Source organism: Amphichorda felina (genome assembly GCF_050947745.1).
Source record: "Amphichorda felina strain 45539 chromosome Unknown scaffold_7, whole genome shotgun sequence".
Taxonomy (NCBI): domain Eukaryota; kingdom Fungi; phylum Ascomycota; class Sordariomycetes; order Hypocreales; family Bionectriaceae; genus Amphichorda; species Amphichorda felina.
Window position 1 is genome coordinate 1,492,103 of NW_028145043.1, and position 18,970 is coordinate 1,511,072.

At 55.3% G+C, this 18,970-nt stretch overlaps 8 protein-coding genes across 8 annotated transcripts; 4 read left to right on the forward strand and 4 right to left on the reverse strand.

The window, feature by feature from the left end:
* Positions 1-65: 65 nt before the first annotated feature.
* On the forward strand, positions 66-1,067 carry ACO1O0_007272 (uncharacterized protein; the record flags this gene model as incomplete). The annotated part of the gene is made up of 1 exon (XM_083196645.1): positions 66-1,067. One exon carries the CDS (start codon positions 66-68, stop codon positions 1,065-1,067), a length of 1,002 nt encoding a protein of 333 aa, XP_083047853.1.
* Positions 1,068-1,881: 814 nt separating this feature from the next.
* ACO1O0_007273 (tyrosine protein phosphatase PTP1) lies at positions 1,882-3,030 on the reverse strand (the record flags this gene model as incomplete). The annotated part of the gene is made up of 1 exon (XM_083196646.1): positions 1,882-3,030. The coding sequence occupies one exon, from the start codon at positions 3,028-3,030 to the stop codon at positions 1,882-1,884; it is 1,149 nt and encodes a 382-aa protein (XP_083047854.1).
* A 1,032-nt stretch (positions 3,031-4,062) lies between these two features.
* On the reverse strand, positions 4,063-5,862 carry ACO1O0_007274 (regulator of chromosome condensation 1/beta-lactamase-inhibitor protein II; the record flags this gene model as incomplete). Its single annotated transcript, XM_083196647.1, has 1 exon — positions 4,063-5,862. The coding sequence occupies one exon, from the start codon at positions 5,860-5,862 to the stop codon at positions 4,063-4,065; it is 1,800 nt and encodes a 599-aa protein (XP_083047855.1).
* A 490-nt stretch (positions 5,863-6,352) lies between these two features.
* On the forward strand, positions 6,353-8,882 carry COG3 (Sec34-like family-domain-containing protein; the record flags this gene model as incomplete). Its single annotated transcript, XM_083196648.1, has 5 exons — positions 6,353-6,466; positions 6,551-6,870; positions 6,920-7,259; positions 7,297-8,253; positions 8,298-8,882. 5 exons carry the CDS (start codon positions 6,353-6,355, stop codon positions 8,880-8,882), a joined length of 2,316 nt encoding a protein of 771 aa, XP_083047856.1.
* An 846-nt stretch (positions 8,883-9,728) lies between these two features.
* On the forward strand, positions 9,729-10,806 carry YMC1 (organic acid transporter; the record flags this gene model as incomplete). The annotated part of the gene is made up of 2 exons (XM_083196649.1): positions 9,729-9,840; positions 9,989-10,806. The coding sequence occupies 2 exons, from the start codon at positions 9,729-9,731 to the stop codon at positions 10,804-10,806; spliced, it is 930 nt and encodes a 309-aa protein (XP_083047857.1).
* Positions 10,807-11,041: 235 nt separating this feature from the next.
* ACO1O0_007277 (TIP-1 family-domain-containing protein) lies at positions 11,042-13,526 on the reverse strand (the record flags this gene model as incomplete). Its single annotated transcript, XM_083196650.1, has 3 exons — positions 11,042-11,538; positions 11,601-11,886; positions 11,934-13,526. The coding sequence occupies 3 exons, from the start codon at positions 13,524-13,526 to the stop codon at positions 11,042-11,044; spliced, it is 2,376 nt and encodes a 791-aa protein (XP_083047858.1).
* A 763-nt stretch (positions 13,527-14,289) lies between these two features.
* Positions 14,290-15,372, forward strand: ACO1O0_007278 (uncharacterized protein; the record flags this gene model as incomplete). The annotated part of the gene is made up of 1 exon (XM_083196651.1): positions 14,290-15,372. One exon carries the CDS (start codon positions 14,290-14,292, stop codon positions 15,370-15,372), a length of 1,083 nt encoding a protein of 360 aa, XP_083047859.1.
* A 346-nt stretch (positions 15,373-15,718) lies between these two features.
* ACO1O0_007279 (class I SAM-dependent methyltransferase) lies at positions 15,719-17,366 on the reverse strand (the record flags this gene model as incomplete). The annotated part of the gene is made up of 9 exons (XM_083196652.1): positions 15,719-15,976; positions 16,044-16,386; positions 16,452-16,541; positions 16,607-16,619; positions 16,680-16,707; positions 16,771-16,837; positions 16,904-16,945; positions 17,008-17,153; positions 17,232-17,366. The coding sequence occupies 9 exons, from the start codon at positions 17,364-17,366 to the stop codon at positions 15,719-15,721; spliced, it is 1,122 nt and encodes a 373-aa protein (XP_083047860.1).
* Positions 17,367-18,970: the final 1,604 nt, after the last annotated feature.

Sequence of the window (18,970 nt, forward strand, 5' to 3'; positions counted from 1 at the left end):
ATGTCCCCCCAGAGAACACAAGCACACCACCCTCCCCGCCTCCGGTGGAAACTCCCTCTTCCAGCATGGCCCCGATTGTCCCAACCACTGAACCTCCATCCTCACCAACTCAAAACTTCGACACTCAATCCCCCACGGGCACGTCGACCGTCCCCCCCGCCGTCTTTACCTCCAACCTAGCCTACGCGCGCAGTAAGAATGAGGAGTTCAAGACCCTCTCCCCAGGAGCACCCTGCGATGAGCCCGCCGCACCCGCTTGCATCGAAGGTGACGATTACCGCTGCACCGATGCTGGTACGCTTGAGCTGAACGAGCGATGTCCGTCCGGAATGGGATGCTACGCTGTTCCGTGGCCGTATGCGAGCGTTGTGCGCATTGGGTGCATTGCGGAGGACGAGGCCAAGAAACTTCTCCAGACAGATACTGGTGGTGGTGATGATGGTAGTGACGGCAGCGGAGATGGAAATGGCAACGCTGGGAATGGCGGCGATGATGAAAGCGGTCCTGCTCCAAGCTTGTCCGCTCCACCTACACCCGAGCCTGAGCTAGTCACGACGACGACTAGAACGAGCACCACCGTCATCACTAGGACTGCTGAGAAGCCCAGACCAACGACCATCCCTGAAGAAGCTCCAGCCCCTGAGCCGACAAACCTTAACAACCCGCCACCCCAAGCTCAGGACCCCTCTCCTCCCACCCCTGCGACACCCTCCACCACGAAGAAGCCATCTCCATCGCCATCAAGCCAGCCGACCGCGGGGACCACCTTGACGGACGCCATAAATAACCCCTCGCCGAGCGACATGCCCTTAATCATCACTCTGATCGACGAACCCGCCAGCATCTCAGCTTTCCCTGGCTTCGCACCCCATAATGACAAACCGCAGGCAGAGGATAAGGAAGGTGGCAGCAACCGCCCACCCACCACCACTAGCGATCAGCCGGTCCCCAATTCCAAGGCCACTGTCATTTTTGACGGCACGCCCACTGTGTCGTTCTACTTCACCATAACCACCACCGTGACGGAGAAGGAGCGTGAGACGGTCACCCTCATCGTTCCCAACTGAGTGTGCATCACCGCCGTGCTTCCCCTCCCCTCTGGTTGCGTCCAGCGGGCAAGGCAGGAAGGGTGTGGGACAAAGGAGGCCGGTGGGGTAGATTAGCAAGGAAGAGGAGGTAATAACACGGTCTAGTTTATCTCTTCGTTCGGGCTTTCTGTGTGAATTTGCTTTTTGTTATTGATTTTGTGTCTCTTGTTTTTATCTAAAGGCGTTCATTAGCACGACGTTTTATGGTATGGGAACCCAAAAGTCCGCTAGTTGTACATCGGATGTCTTAATCTGTCGAGTCGATATGGGGAAACAGGATCTGCTTTTGGATGGCCATGGAGCTGGTGGTATTTTGCTTTCACATTTTAGTTCTGCCACGAAGAAAATACAAAATCAGAAAGGGTGAGGCAGGTTGATCGATTCAACCTCACAAAATCATCTTATATCTTACATTCATAGTGTTAATGGACGGCAAATTTCACACCATGATCGCATTACAAGGTGGATAGGTGCTGAACAGAGAGAAAAAAATCCCAAATGATACACACATTTCTGGGACGCTTGTATATGTCAAGAGAAGAGACGCTTTTAACACCTGGAATTAACTCGCTTGTACACGTTGCCATGTCTATGCTATGCTGTAAGAGGCCCAAACCAAAAGATACCATCTATGCCAAATGCCTTCCCGAGCACCATCGCTAGCCATAAGAGAGATATTAGACAAAAGATGATTGGGTCATGGATCGCGAAGCCGTCCCACTCTGGCCTGCCTTATCATGAGAATCCAACGCTTAATAGAGAGACGCGTCCGGCGATCCGCGGTCATGGGTTTCTAACTACCAGCAGGGGTAGACGCGCCTGTTCTAACCCTAGCACCTCCTTCATCATCATCGTCATCGGCGTCTGCGTCTGAGTAGGGATCGGGGGTATCGGTTGTCTTTGGGGCCCTCTCCGATCCAGATCCGGTCAATTCCACCCCACCATCGGTCTCATCTTCGTCGTCGTCATTGGACTCGTTTCTGTCTGTCCACAGTTTCCTCAACACCTGGTAGAGGAACCGGTACTGCTGCTCGCTCTGGACCATCCCCTTGCGCTGTTGGCGCAAGTCTTGGACTGTGTCGTACACGAGGTCTGGCATGGGCATGGGGGACACTTGTGGCATGTCGGGAGCGGGGTCGTATATTGCCCCGACGTCCAGCTCCCGGACCAAGTGCTCAAGGGCGATGAATGTGCCCGTGCGACCGACACCGGCGCTGCAATGAACAACGCGGGGCCCGTTGGGTGAGCTGTGCTCTCGAGAGAGTCTCATAAGGTCGAAGAAATGGTCTAGGTCACCATCAGCCGGCACACCAAAGTCAGGCCACCGACAGTAGCGGAAATGCCAGATAGTCCGTGGCGCGCGTTCGCCCTTGACCCGAAGTGACAGCCGACTCTTGACGACAGAATTGTTGCAAATCATTTCGACAGACTCATGCTTGAGGGTCGCATTCCAGCCATCCTCCCACACATCGGCGTCATTCAGTGTCCACTCGGTGTTTTCTGCACCATCCGGAAAGTACTGTGAGCATTTCTGGGCGCCATTTTCAACGTTGTTTGTCAGCTGGATGATGACAATAGGTGAGTCAACTTGCTCTGCAATCATGCGCCAGACGTAAGGGATGGACGGTATCGTAGGCCCCTGCATGGCGATGTAGCGAAACTCCGGGCGAGAAGCATCCGAGGGGGATCTCAGGGTGATGGCTGAGGCGTTGACGTAGTCCAGTTGACCCGGTGGGACAATGAGCCTGATGCGGTTGTGGTCCCAGGGTTTTATATTCACATAGCGGTCCATGACGCCCTTTTCCTGGGGATTGGTTTGCTTGAACAGGGCCCATTTTGGATCGTAGCTGGGGTGGTTGGGTTGGCCCTTTGACAGACGGATCCTTTCATCCCAGTTGATGTCTTCGAACCGGCTATCCATCTCTGAAAAGGCCGTGAACATGATGGTTATTTACGGGCGACCAAGACTGGTTCTCTGGCGGATCACAACATACCTCTCTCTGGCAGATGTAGGAAGGACGGCATTCTGGGTCCCGAGTCGCGGCGCGGGCGACTCTCAGTATCGTGAGTATCACACTTGGGTAATTTTCTCTTGAGCATCTTGAAACTGTCGTCAGGCGTGGTTGGGCGTTTCCCTGTCATATGTTGGTTCTCCCCAGGGAGGCGCTTGGGCGCTTGGGTGCTTGGATGCTTGGGTGCTTGGGCGCTTGGGGGCAATTCAGGCTGTTGGGGCCTGGGTGGCCTGGGCCAATCTGCTGGCGCGTGGGTGGATGCCGATCCTGAGGGAAAAACAACGACCAATAGGAGCCCCTGAGTGTAGGTCGCGTGGTAGAGGTGTTAGGGTGTTAGAAATACAAGATATAAATGAGTCTGGAACGATTTAGGTCTGTCTGTCTTATGCGAGAGTTGTGAGAGGGAAGAATCTGGTGATTGACAGGAAAGTCAACTTTTTACCCCAAGGTGGTCAACTCCCATGGTGGTCAGCCGCTGGTGGCTCTTGACTAGAGCCTTTGCCTGGTTCTAGAAATAGTACCAATCTAACTGAAGAGGGAAAGGCTGCTTGCGGTACTCCGTAGAAGTTGACAGAAGGAATAGCCTTCGCTACAGCAGCGCGAAAGAAATCGCCGGTGCTATTCGTACTACTGAAGTGTCTCTAGTAGCATTACCCCTAGTAGTACCTACTATCACTCGCTAGTAGGTAAACTATTCGTAGTACCACGCAACACAACAACCCGAGGCTGGTTAGACATTCATTGTAAAGTACAGCCAAACGAAGTGAAAATTATCATCGTACACCGTTAGTTATTATCACATATGGATACAGACTGAGCAAGGGTCGTCCCCACCCAAATCAACGCCCCCGATCGTCATAATATACAGCCGAGGTGCCATGCATTCTGGCCCTCCCATTATATAATAGCACAAACATCGCCTCAGTCCCAATCCTACAATCCTATACCCGCTCTCCTCCAACTTACACCGCCGAGTAGACTCCAGTCACGTACCTCCCACACTCGACCTTCTGCTCCAGTGTCACCTTGCGCCCCTTGCCACCCTCGCCAATACGAGCCGTTTGCCGTGGGGTGAGGCAGAGCCTGTGATCCTCGCCCCGCCTGCCCTTCTCTGCGTCTCTTTCGCCACCATCAAGAGGCCCGATATAGGATGGCGCGTTCAGATTGTTCCTCTTCCCCGTGCCGAGCTGGTAGTGCTCATTGCCACCCCAGAACTTGATGTCCGAACCGCAGTTGGTCTCGTTCGACGAGCTGCGCTGCGCGATCGAGGTTTCCGTCACGTTGTCCATGACAGCAGCGCAGTGAGTCGTACCCACGCTGAGGGACTTAATCCTTATCGGCATGAGCTTGTTCGATGATTCGTCGAACTCGAATAGCGAGGAGAGAGCCTTGACCCTGGCAGGTGCAGTCGTCACGTGCGTCCACCTGCCAGTTCCTAGCGATCCGTAAACACCTTGGCCAGCTGCCCAGAGATCACAAGTCGTTTGCGGCATCCTCTTGGCGGGAATTACGCTCTTGTCATTGTTGGTTTTCGGCGGTGCCTCCGCGTCCACAGTGAAGTAGGTATTGTTTCCGCCGGCCGCAATGGAAGTGGTCTTGGGAGTGAGACCCGTCCCCTTGTAGAGCTTGTTGATGGAAAGCACTGTTGGTGAGTCGGAAAATGGGTCAGTGACGTCGACCTCAACACCAAGTTGCCCAAACTGATTATCGCCGAAAGTAAAGATTCTTCCAGACTTGTCAAGTACTACCGAGTGATAGTCGCCGGTAGCAATTTGGGTAGCCTTGAATCCCTTTAGTGCGACAATCTCGTAGGGCTGGTCATAGGGACCCTTGGGCCTTGTTTGCCAAGTCAAGCCAGAGATACCCATCTGGCCCCTTGATGGGAACTCGGAGCTGCTGGAGGCTGCTGAAAATACTCTGCCCTGGGAGGTCAGGAGGAGGCAGTGATCGAGCCCGCTGCTGATATTGGTGACCTTCTCGCCCCAACCAAGGCCAGCAGGAGTCAGGTCCCGCGGAGTGGCGGAACCCTTGCCCGAACCCCAGAGCGACCAAGAGCTCTTCTGTTGGTCATCCTTTAGACCGGCAGCCAGGTCGTCGCGTGATGAGGGGATAGCGTAGACGGACCCATTACGAGATAGGGCGATGACTCGGTCAGAGGATACATCGATCTTGACCAGATCTTTGCCCTTGATGGTGACGGACGGGGAAGGGTCGGCGTTGGAAAAGCCCAGGCCCCACTGGACGAGATCTCCCTTCTCCGTGACGGCCGCACCAAACGTCTGGGTGAGCTTCAGGTCTCGCAGAAGCTGGTCGTCGAAATATTTGATGCGGCGCGGCAGCTTAATATTCTTCTCGTTGGAGTTGGGGTCAACCACCTTACCCGTGTTGGACCCCCAAGCATAAACACCGGGGTGTTCCCAGCTCTTCTGGACCTGGAGGTGCTGCGAGCTCAGAAGCTCCCTGTACTCGGCCTTGGAGCTCGGCTGCTTCACGGGCGTCTCAAACTCAATCTCAGCCTTGGCAGGTCCCCCTTTGTCGGTCTCCTCGGTGAAGTGAGCCTTCAGCTGCGGGTAGAAGTAGGCACCCGCTGCGGCCGCACCGAAGATGGTGGCAAACCCGACAAACTTGCCACCTCGACGAGCCGGTGTTGAAGGTGCACCGCTGGCATTCCGCGCCCACTGCCGTGAGCCAGCGCGCAGTGACTGGGCTACGGGAGAGCGCAGCGTGGTGGCTCTCCTCAACGCGACCTGGGAGGTGTTCATGGCGTCAAAGCTCTAGGTCAGAGCATGGACTGGAGGTAACAGAGCTTGATAAGGAAAGCGGCGGTAATACGATTGCCGTCTTCGGATGTGGTAATACAAGAAGACTGAGAGGCGACTCGGATTCACCAGCTCTGACTCGGTCAAGGTCAAGTATTGGGTCGTGAGGTCATCCAAATGGAAAAGATTTGGATTGGCTGCCACCAGAAGCTCCAGCTGAAGCCCGAAGACCCCTGCCTGCCCAGCGCCAGTGCGCCAGCTCTGGGGCCCAGGATCCGCTGTCATCCGCCCCGCCAACGCCAAGTTGCAACGTCCATAGGTGCTGAGCTCCATGACTTGCCACTCTGCCACTCGCCCACTCTGCCACTGACGACAAAGCCCATCGGCGTCCGGAAACACTGTTTCCGATCAACCTCCAAGTGGCTTCTGGAACACTGCCATCCGACCTTGCGCCGCAGCTCTCCAGCCCTGCCTTGGCCAAAGGTACACGACCATGTACGACGATTCATGGTACAGCTTCGTGGATATTTCCAGCACCAAAAAGCCTACGCCCAGCGCTCAGGGGCCTGGTCACCGTCGAAGGGAGTCGCTCCTCCAGCAGCCCAACGTCCGTCGCTCCCCCGTTGCCCACCTTGTCCACCCTATCGCGGGTTGTCCTCCCGGAAGTCAACGGCTAACCATGCCGATATAGGGCACCAACAATGTCGCCGTAGACGTCGCCGAGCCCCTCGAGAATGTATACGAGGACATTGAGAACACGAATACACCCCCCGAACCCACCCTGATACGACGGGCCGCATCATACTCGGACTTCTACCGCGTTGTCAGAGCGCAAATCTCCAAAGATGAAGCGCACAAGAAGAGGAAGGCGGCCAGGAAGGAGAGACAATGGGACGCTCTGATGTTACTCGAGGGAGCCGGAGGTCGCCGGAAGCGGGATGAGGACAGAGAGTTTGCCGTGGACAGCTCCCTAGACGAGCAGCTACTCGAGGCGAGCCAAGAGGACTACTTGTGCGTATCTGGATCCCGCCACGAGATTACCCGCGCTAATTGCGCCCAGATTGTATCGGGACCAGCTCACACTCACGGAGCGCCACCTCGACGGCCTCATCGATGATGCCAATGCCACCCTGAAGCTCCTCACCACGCTGTCAGGCTCGTTCAAGTCGGTCGAGGCGCAGACGTCGTCATTCCAGTCGCAATGCGAAGGTCTCCTCCAGGAGCAAAAGAGGCTGGAGAAGCTGGCCCACGACGTCGGGACAGACCTACACTACTACGCTTACCTAGATACAGCAACGCGGCGACTCAATGCGCCCGGGGCGAGCCGTCTGGTGGACGACGACGCATTTGCGGAAATGGTCGAGAACATAGACGCCTGCATCGTGTTCATGACCGAGCACGTAAGTCTTGACTATACCTGTACAATATCCTACGAAGGCTCACCGCAAACAGGAAAATTACCGGGATCGAGACAGCTATCTTGCGCGATACAATGCTCTGCTCACCAAAGCTCTGCACCTTCTAGACCACGGTTTCACAACACGTCTGGAGAAGATCATGTCAGATATTGGTCGCCAGATTGCTGCGACGCAGTCTGATTCGGCCCGGCATGCTCTTGCATACGGTCGTTTCGAGGAGATGATCACAGAGTCGTACTCGCTGATTCCGAATATCCAAAAAGTCGTTCGTAGCGCTTATGATCGGTACGGGAGACCCCTAGAGACTTCCCGCGACGTCTCGACCTACGCCGTGGCTGCAGGCAACATGTTCCAAACCTATCTCACGACACGAGATCGTGGCCTGAAAGTGATGACCCAGCATGACTTGGAAGAGTACAAGAAGGAGGTGAAAAGTCTCTCCGTTGAGACGGCGTCACGAAATTTTATCAAGCAGACCTTTGAGCGCACGTTCAATGAGGACAACCTCTTCACAAGAATCTTCAACGTGGAACCGGCGTGGAGCACGTCTGAAGACTCGGCCTTTCGAACAATCAAGGCCATCAACACATCCATGGCCCACCCCGGCCATTTTTCTCCACTGGGCACGGCACTGCAGTCGAGCCTCCAGTCTGCCAGTCTGCAAACGATCTGCAATATGGTAGGGTGGCTCGCCAGCGAGTACTCGGTCTCCGACTCCGAGGAGGAGGACTCCCCTTTCTTTCGGAAGAGCAAAGAGTACGCTGCGCAATTACTGGTCTGGAACCTGTGGCCTTTTACCGACAACGCATTCGACGCCGAAATTACCAAGTCCATCACCAAGGCTACTGTACAGGACGGCGCCCTGAGTATTGGGCCGGTCCAGGGTGGCGTGGCCTCGTCAAATGCGTACCCACTGGTCAAGCGTGCCATTGAGCTCCTGGCCATGTTTGATCAGGCTATGCCAAAAGAGCGTTCTGTAAGTCAGGCCAACTTTTTGTGTCAACGTCTAACGTTTCCCAGGCCAAGGATAGCCCCGTCGTCTTCAAAATTGTGCGCGAGACCATCCAGGTGCTACAAAAGGCCGAGGCCAGAATCAAGTCACTCAAGAATGGCACCGATGCCGATCTCTTCATGATCAAGAACCTCCTAATCATCAAAAATGAGTTGGTTTCGCTTGAAATTGGTGACATCCGAGGGCAAGCAGCGTCAATGCAGCATTTCAGCCAGATCTGGGACACACTAAGTCCGCAGAACTGGGTCAGCTTCGTCGGCAATATCATCGGCAGCTCGTTGTGGTCCCGCGGCACGCCAGCTGTCACAGCCAAGACGCTGACTGTGGATGACATGAGCGAGCAGCTGGATGAGCTCCTGCGGCAGTCCATCTACGCCTTTGCCAACCGGTGGGCGACTCTGATCAACAACTCCAAGGCTAGGAAGACCGGCGTCAAGCCCATCGCCAAGGTGGAGGCGGATTTGGAGGGCGCGCTATCAACCGCATTCAGCAACCAGTTCGAGGTTATTGGCAAGCTCAAGGAGGCGATTGACTTGAGCGCCCAAGCGCAAAATGACGTCAAGAATGGAAAGAAGGGTGCGAGACGGTACTGAGGAGGGTATACGGATACTGTTCTCTACAATGCATACCGACGTGTTAAACAGATGAGCAGATTTATGTATTATGTTATTGCCTGGACTTAGAGTGGAAGGCTGTCGAAGATGCCCACAGGCAGACGCGTATCTGGGTCCCAAAACATGGCTTCCAGGAATAGAAATGATGATCAGATGTCGTTTCATCCACCGAGCCATCGTCCGTCCCGGTCCCAAGTTTCCACAAATATGGCTGGCCACCTACTTAATACCTGGCGGCGTGGGCGAGTTGGAACTAGTATATATATATGTATTATGAATGCCTCTCCTGGCAACTCCACGACATCCCAGCCTGCCAGCCATGGATCTAGCTAAGATGTCGGATGCCACGACGAACGCCTCCCTGGTTCATGATGCTAAGAAGCAGGGAGGGATAAGGTATATCGTAGGTAGGTAGTATTGGTTAGTATGATAATACATACGGATACACACATAGATTCGGTGGCATTGAACGCTACGGAGGTTGTAGGTATCAGGGTCCATGCGCTAGCGATATGCATAAATGGGTTTCGTGCATTGTCAATCGGGTCGGCCTTTGTCAGCGCAAGCACGCCATCCGGCCTCGGCCTGTCGCCGTCCAACCCACCGAGATAGCGATATCACCATCAAATATTCAACGGCTATCATCCGACATCGATATCCTCCCGCTCGTTCAACGCTGCACCCTGCAAATTTCATCTCATCGTCAGTCTCTCGCTTCCTAGGACATCCACCGGCCCTCCACCTCCCAATTGGTCTCAGAAACTCTCATTCAACTCCGTGCGATAACTTTTGGCGGGGCCCCGGCTCATCGCCGTCGACATCACCATGGGCGCCGCGGCTGATCACGCCGAGGTCGGCCAGCCTCAGAGCGCTGCTGTGCAGACGGCCAAGGATCTGTTTTCGGGGGCTATTGGTGGAATTGCACAGGTATTGGTTGGTATGTAACGTCATTCTCAGTGCGAGTTTGGACTGGGATTGTGGCCTGCCATGAGCTGAGCCTCTCACCATGCCCCTCCACGACCCTCCGTCCAGCTCAACAAGAGATCACCCACAAAGCATGTCTCGGATTCGCTAACACCCCGCAGGCCAGCCCTTTGACATTGTCAAGGTCCGCCTCCAAACAACAAGCCAGTACTCGTCGGCCCTGGACGCCGCCACCTCCATCTACAAGAACGAGGGCGCCCTCGCCTTCTACAAGGGCACCCTGACTCCGCTCATCGGCATCGGCGCCTGTGTGTCTGTCCAGTTCGGCGCCTTCCACCAGGCCCGTCGCTTTCTCGAGGCCCGAAACGCCTCGCAGCCGGGCGCGAGCCGCTCGACTGACCTGTCCTACCCTCAGTACGCCGCGGCGGGCGCCTTCGCCGGCGTGGCCAACTCGGTCCTGTCCGGCCCCATCGAGCACATCCGCATCCGCCTGCAGAGCCAGCCGCACGGCGCCGGTCGCCTGTACGACGGGCCCCTCGACTGCATCCGCAAGCTGGGCGCCCACCGCGGCGTCCTGCACGGCGTCTACCGCGGCCAGGCCGTCACCGTCTACCGCGAGGCCTTCGCCTACGGCGCCTGGTTCACCGCCTTCGAGTACCTCATGAACGCCGACGCCGCGCGCAACGCCGTCGACCGCAAGGACGTCCCCGCCTGGAAGGTGGCCTTCTACGGCGGCCTCGCCGGCGAGGCCCTCTGGCTGGCCAGCTACCCCTTCGACGTGATCAAGAGCAAGATGCAGACCGACGGCTTCGGCCCCAACCAGCGCTACCCGACCATGCGCTCCTGCTTCGCCGAGACCTGGCGCGCCGGCGGCGCGGCCGGCTTCTGGAAGGGCATTGGGCCGACCCTGCTGAGGGCCATGCCCGTCAGCGCGTGCACGTTTGCGACGGTCGAGTTCACCATGAGGCTCATCAACTAGAACCCCGGATGGGAGTGTGACCTCTTTTTCTTTTTGCTTGTTTAAAAAATATTCCCCCGGCAGCTTCTGGGTAGATCATGATTTTATGCTTAACATAGACTACATGCAGCGGTCGGGCACAAGGTCCGTGATCTAATGCTTCAACAATGTGGTTCGTTCAGTTTGGTATTGGATAGGAGGTTGGTTTCCGGTAGAGGCCGCAATCTAGCGTGTATATACGGACAGAAACATCCATCTACCATTCCACATCCTCGCTGTTCTCCACCCTCCGTTGCAGTATGTACCGTGCGTTCTGCGGGGTCAGAGACTCCAGTCCCAGTTCCTCGAGGACCTTCCTCGCCTCGTCGTTGTCTGTAAACACCCGATCGCTCGCCTCCTTGAGCGTCAGGCCGCTGACGCCCGCGCCCTCTCCCTCAATCTCAACTGGCAGGTTCAGGAGCTGCATGCCGTCATGCAACGTTGTCATGACGGATGATCCGCCGGGAATGTACCGGTCAATCAGAACGAAGATGGCTGAGCCGTCGCGGAGGAACTGCATAGCGCCAAAAGTGGTGAAGGACTGCCGCAGTAGGACGTCATTCCAGAGCTGATCCTGAAGCTTGGCCAGGGCCTCGCGCCAGACTCGGCGGTAGGTGGCCGTGGAGAGCGCTTTGGCCAGGAATTCGAGGTTGCAGGACAGGATATGCAGGGGCTCGTCGAGTTCAGGGGATATGGTGAGCTCCGAAGTGTCCTCTGTCCATTCAGTCATGTCAGTCATACAGTTGCCTAGCAATATGACCAAAGGAGATAATCACCTAGTACGGAAGAGTCGCCAACAGTAGTATACTGCACGCGGCTCGCGTAAGTGCGGAAAGCCTTGGAGTGGGACTCGGCCAGAGCGGAAATCAGAAGGTCCTCAGCGGCCTTCCGACGTTGGCCGTACGCGACAACCATTTCGTCAAACAGCCCACCGTCCTCGACCGTGGCGCTTGATGTTCGATCCTTGACTTCGTCGAAGCTCATGCCGCCAGTAAGGTTACGCTGGCCCCCTGACTGAGGTCCAGCCTGAAGTTGTGCCCATAATTCCAGGAAGAACTTGTTCTGTCAGCCTGCGCACTCCCAATGTTCGACATTAGGTAATGGCTTACCTCCTCGTTGCTCCAATCCTTCAATGTGTTCAGGATGTGGTCGGAACTTCCGAGAACCTTGCACAGCGTCTCAAAGGCACCGGTTCCCTCTAATGCAGCCAGTTGCTCCTTGGTCGCACCATGCAGTGTCCTTCCCAACGTTGACGTGATGGATTGGTATGCTTCAAGCGAGCCCCTCAAACGACCATCGTACTCCTCCAGGATATCGAGCTGGATGTTGATCAAGAATTGGATTTTGTGCCGGACCTTGCGCAGACGGTTGTATTGCGCAGTGACTGATCTTAGCAAATCCGTCACCCGCACTGCACCATACGTCGGCTTCATGCGGCCGTCGGCTGCATACTCATAGTCAATATTTCGACCATCATCCGAGTTTAGAATCGTGTTGAATCGTTCCAGAGCAAAGTTTTTCTCCGCCTGGAACCAGGTATCAAAGTGCTCGTCCAGGATTTCCGTAGTCAGACCACGCCAGCCATTCTCAGGGTCGCCTCCATCATAGTTGAATCGTGACCGGATGTTGTCGTCAAACGTCATGACCTGGGAAATGAAGCTGCTCAGGAACGCCGGGCTCTTGCTTGCTTTCCGCGCAACGTCGTACACCTTCTCACGGAGGACCGGAAGCATAGAGGTGATGAAGGCGCAAACGGGGTCCACGTAGAGCAAGTTCTCGGCGATGCTCGTGCCGCTAAACTTTTCCGCCAGTAGATGGCCAAGATTGTCGCGTAGGAAGTCCTCCCACTTCTCCACCAGCATGAGGAACCAGGGGAAGCAGTGGGTGCCAACGGCCTGTGGGTCACTGGTTGGCTTGTCGCCGAGGAAGTGGAAGCGAAATTCGGCGGCAAAGATCTTGGACATGGCATCTAGCGGTAGAAGAGATACAGGCTCCGGACTGTAGAGGACTTCGGGAAGTTGGAGGTCGATGAGCTTCTCAAAGGACGCAACCCACTCGTCGTCCATCTGGGACTGCGGATCAAGCTTAGGCCAGCCTCTCTTCTTCAAGACGGCCTCAAAATCCTCCGACATGATCTTCTTCATCTCGTCCCAGAGGGCTTCCGTGACGTTTTCCGCGTAGTCGACGAGATGCAGCATCTCCTCACCCTGCAGCTCCTTCAGTCTAGCCGCCAACTGCTTCAGCTTGATGTACGGCTCCAAGGCCGCCTTGGGGCTCTCGGGGAGGTGAGAGCGGGCTTCCGAGCGCAGCCTCTCAATATCCTGCACGAGTACGAGGTACTTCTGGGCCATCTCAACAGATCGGAGCTTCTTCATAGGCTTCTGGAGTCGGGCAATGGCTTGGTCAGGGGCATCGGAGGCGGCGGCGACGGCTGCACGAGCATCGATGCTCTCCTGAAGCTGCTGGAACTCGTTAACCTGCGCCGAGATGGCAATCTGGCGGTCGCCGGCAGTGCGTCGGGCCTCATCGAGCTGCTTGATGGCATCGTCGAGCTGCGACTGCAGCTGGTTGCGCTGGAGCTCGACATTGGCGAGGAGCTCATCGAGGGAGTCGAGGTCGGTAGTGGATTGGAGCTTATCGTCGAGATAGTCCTCGACCCTGTTGTCCAAGGAGGTTCCTTGGACGAATTGGGCCGACGTCATGTTTCCGGTGGTTACTAGGTGAGGATCTTGGTGCCCATGTATGCAACTTGTCCTGTTGCTGTCGCCGTCGGGTGTCACTCTGTCACGGTGGGACAAACAGTGGGACAGTGGGACGGTGACCACATCCGGATGAATTTAGGGGGGCAATGCAGTTACTGATGTCGCTACCCTACACCAACTTGTTATCAACTTCATCCATTCCAATAATGTCCCCCCAACGGTTCAATACCTAGATATGGTCGAAGAAGTGCATCTATAACTTTTAGAGATTCCGAGAGTTTGATATGCATAAGTAAATAAGTTTTACTTGCAATTTAATGACTAATCAACATCTCAAGCTGGGTGATCAATATATTTTCAAGCCTTTGTTAATCGCCATAATTGGTCTTGTATCTGGTCCAGCTCTGACAGCATTGAGCGAGATATTCTGCCACCCAAGCTTAGCAGGATGTCTTTATATCTGTTAATCTGGTGAAGGTACTTGTGATAAGTGTTTAGTTGACCTCGACGCAACCACAATCAACAAGTGGAGAAATGCGTCTCACCATCGTTACCATCAAATCATTGCTCACCCACCCTTTCCACCTCGAGATCAATGTCTGGTAACCTAGCTGTTGATCCGACCCGTACCACAGCATGATTGACGTAACGCATCATGGACGTGGACATACATATGTCCCCTCACCCTCTATCCCATCCAGAGCAGACTGGCTGCTCATTCGCTCTCAGCGCATAGTGAGAGACTGTCGACAATTCGGCCAAGATGGTGCTCAAGCGTGTTTCCCTTCCTGGGGCACTTGGTGTCAACTACAACGAGTCTCTCGTCTGGATCAACCACGATGAGCTGCGTCGCATGGGCACCAAATGGGTTCGTGGCTTCGTCGATATGCACCGGTTGCACAATGGATCTCCCGACCAGGACCCCAACGTTAAGGCACTCCTTGATGCCTCCAGGGCTGGCTTCAATGTCATCCTCAGTCTCAAGTGGAACTACTCTCAGGTCGGATTCCCCGCCCGTGACAGCCCCGGCCGTGCTGCTGAGCTGGCACGCCTGCGTCACCTGCTGCCCTTCGTCCTGGGCAAGGTCAACGTCCTCGTCATCGGCAACGAGCCCTTCATCGAGTCTAGGAAGACTGGGGGCGACGAGCACCTCAACAACTTCTACGAGACAATCGCTGACGTTGTCATCGACTGCCATAGGTCATGTGGGGCCGAGGCTGCGCACACGCGCCTGTTCATGGGCGCTCTGAACAGACTCGACCTGCCCGTCTGGCGCACCCCGGCCGCGGAGCGGATGCTGGCATTCATCGCCTCGAGACCCGAGCTGGAAGGTATTGACCTCCACCTGCACATCCCATTTATCGAGGGCCACCGGGCTGCGCTGGACTGGGCGCTGCCGCGCATCAGGCCTGACCAGACCTTCCTGGCGACTGAGTTCTCCCTCATCTGGCACTGGAAGAACCACATGGGCGACGTGGCCTCGTCCCACTACCGCGAAAAGTATGGCTTGCCACCCGACACCACCGTCCTCGACGTCATCGGGCGGGCCATCGCGGATCCAATGCCGTACGCCCAGTGGGAGGAGTTCCTATCTCATGAGCCGTGGTACATGGCGCGCCGGCACTTCCTCGCCAACGCCATGAGAATCTACCGGTCCACGGGTCGCCTCGAGGTCGCCACGTACGGCTTCTGCCCCATGCGCATGAGGAAGCAGCCGCTGGGAGCGACGGAGCCGCCCTGGATGCTCAACGGCCTGCTGGCTCCGCCGACGGTCCGGCGGGATCCGGACGGTTCGGTGCACGAGAACTTTCCCTGGGCTGATGAGTTCCGCCGGCTCCAGGCGTAGGGGACCATGGGGACGATATGTGATATTCAGGGTAAACGGGTATGAGCTTTAAGCACGCTGCGAATTCTATAGTCGGTGTAGAAGGATATGACATGCTGGGCCGCGTCATATGCAGACTGATAGTCGTATGTACTTTTCAAATATTTCTGGACTGACGATCTATTGCGATATTTGATAGATGAAGTAAAAAGAAACGAAAAAAAAGACATCTAAAGATAAAAGAGGGACTATTGCACGCTTGCTCGCCTGATGTAATATGCAGAAATATGAAGACTGACCGCTCTCTTGTCGTAGAGAATCTCCCCATGGGAAAAGAGACGAAAAGGGACAAAGCAAGACACCAAGCCTAAGATGTCTCGGGCTTTCGCCCCCAGATGACCCGCTGCCGGAAGTAGGCATGGAACTTGCCCGAGCGCATCTCGCGGCGGAACTGGGCGCAGTACACGGCGACCTCCTCCTTGGACCATCCCAGGAGCTGGCTCGCCATATAGAGAACATAGCCTTCTAGGTCCTGCTCGAGTGAGGCCTGCATGTATCGGCCAATCTCCCTCTGTTTCGGGTCCAGGGGCCAGCCGCCAATTGGGACCTTGAAAGTTTCCCATTGCTGTCAGTCTCTCTGTCCGGTGACGATGCTCATTGGGAACGGGCGATGTAGGGGGCTGTTCTCGTACCTGTTTATCAACAAACTTGATATCGACAAATCCAGCGACCTCCATGCCCTTGCGCTGGAGATCGTCCTCCAAGATGGTGCAGCTGCGGCCCATCTTCTTGGAACCCTCAATAAAGAACTTTCCCCATTCGGCGTGGGCGGAATCGGGCGTGACGGAGCCGTCGTCGCTCTCGGCCACAATGGTGGGCTCGTAGGACTCGACCCAGCCGCCCGGCTTGCACACTCTGTATGCGTTGCTGAACAGGGCGTCCCAGTCGGGGATGCTCCCGAACAGGTAGCGCATGTGCACGTAGTCAAAGGAATCGGCGTCGAATGTCCACATCAAGTTGCAGTCCTCGATTTCGCTGCACGAATGTCAGTTTTGAAACTTGTTACGCCTTTTGTGTATACAGCAGATGGTGAACCCTACAAGCTTAGGTTTGGCGGAACCCAGGAGGGCTGGATGGGAGAAAGATCCGTTCCGATGACTTTTGCAGAGGGGAACTCATCGGCAAAGTCCCTGCAAAGAAAAGACGTTAGAACTGGTTAACTATCCAGATAGAAGATATGAGATAGGAAACATACATAGCCCAAATGCCTAGTGGTCTGGGTCAGTACTGTTGCCTTGGTCCGGAATAGTCGATTTTATGTGTCATACCTGTTCCAGTGCCCACATCAAGAACTTTCTTAAATCCTCACATTAGCAACTGAGTCTGAATTGTAGCCTCTGAATATGGCTATTTCCGTACCTGGATGTCGCTCTTGAGCGGGGCGAGATACAGCTTGTCATCGAGGATGAGAAGCAAGGCGTGATGGCTGTCGGCATGAAGTTAGCGAGGGACTAGAAAAAGCATTTCGGGTTATTAGAGAAAGTGCACGCACTTGACGTCCTGGGATTCACTCATGGCCTCATCATTGGAGGCCCTACAGACGTGTATTCGGTCAGCATTGAACATTTATCTATGCGTGTCTGGCGGTGGCCCTACCAGTACTGAGCGTTGCCCTGCTCGGCATGGTACGTGCGGCCGTTGATGGTGCGATATTGCAAGATGCTCGAGCTCAGAGAGGCGGTCGAGTATGAGCCCTCAGTACCAATGGCAGACTCGGCATCAGCATCGTCATCGCTGTGTCTCTGTGGAGAGGTTATCAATCGATTGTCACAGTATACAAGCCTGGTACCCAGTACTTTGTATGTACTGTACTTGCTTACCTCTGCAAGCTCAGCCCAGTGCCCGGCTGGTTGAAATGCCGCCTGGGTCTGAGCCTCATCCCCTTTCGGCGACTCGGCGCCCCCATTGGAGGCCGTGGCGGCGGGCGAGGCGGGCTTTGACTTGGTGTCTGCCATTGTGGGAACAATCATGAGGTGGAGGCTGGTATTCTGCGTCTCGGCCGTTGGTCTGTGACGATAGAATCAACACACGCCGCAGACTCGAAGTGACAGTTTGCGCAAGGTTGTTGCGGGGTTCATGTTTCTTCAGCGGGCGGGCCCGTTCTCTGCTCTCCTCCGCTAAGTTACATATCCTGCCCTGGTCGAAGTATCGGATGATACTACCTAAACGTGTTAGGGGTTCGTACTTAACCAGGTAAGGTATGCACGTATTTATGGGAATCCCTGCTTCTGTGCGTACGGTTTATGTGGATAGCGAGGCAAGGGGGGAGGAAACGGAGGAAACGGTGCCCTTGGGCGTTGAAACTGGGGGTCTGTCCCAGTGCCTCTACCAATTCAAGGTATCGTTACTGATGCGAACGGACAGGGAGGAATCTTTTTGAGATGGGCTGGTTTTCGGTTTTGTTGTCAAGGTCAAGTTGGACCGAAAGTCGTGGTGACATTTGCGACGGCTATGGATTAGAGTTTGGAGAGGAGAAAAAGCCACAAAGCTCATTGCCGAAGCCTTTCCAACTAAGGCAATTGGCTGGAATTGACTATGCCACACAGCCTTTTCATGCTTTTGCAACTGGCCAGGTGTGCAACACCATGTCGAGGTTTTGCCCTGGATGCGCAAGAGTGCGGGGTACAAAGAGCAGCTTAGAAAGACAAAGCCCTCGACCCCTCGCAATAATGCCAATTCGAGGCTGCCCACGTGGGATCGGCTGCCAGGGCGAGACATTCTAAGGGCGAGACAACACGAGGGGTCGGGCACTGGACGGAATAGGTATTATACTCGTACATCGAAGACTCGCTGGACTCGCTGGTCAGCACAGACAACTGAGCCTCACCCATCTCCATGACAACGAGCCCGATGCTTCTCTAGGCCCTGGTTGCCAATTAACCTGGAAAGATTGAGACATGCCAAGCAATGTTTCAACATTTAACGCGGCTACCTAAATGGTCTGCAGCATTACATAGTGACATGGACAAGAATGTATGCTAGGTATTCGTATCTACTTACCCATGGGTGAGATGGGGAACTAAAGCAAGTACAACTGGAAATAGTTGCAAACTTTAATCTCGTATGGAGTTGTAATAACCTGGAAGCCTCCACTGTGAGACGCCGCATGAGATGGATAATGGCGCCGGAAGGCTTCCCCAGGTGCAGCCCTTTGCACAGTGGAGCTCGAGTCCCTACTACCTAAAATAGCGGTCACCGATACGCTGAGAGCCTGAGAGCGCTGAAGCAGCAGCCTAGCACGGGCGCCAAGGCTGCGGCCCGCAGGCACTACCCCTGGTCCCACCCCACTAGTAGCAGTACTTGCAGCTTAAATCACGCCCCTCATTGGATGGATGAAAGCTGGGCGCAGTGGCACCTTCGCAACGTCACCACCGCCGTCGCCCGGCCAACCACGATTGGAGGCAAGGTAAATAAGAGAGTGCGTGGCTGGACGACCTGTATCGTCCTGTCGTCCAACGCACGCAGGTGGCCGAACTACGCCAGATCGTCCGTCTGCCCTCTTTTCCTCCAGCCATCTCTCCCCCTCACACACTCCGTCTGTGACTCTGCTTCCAAACGG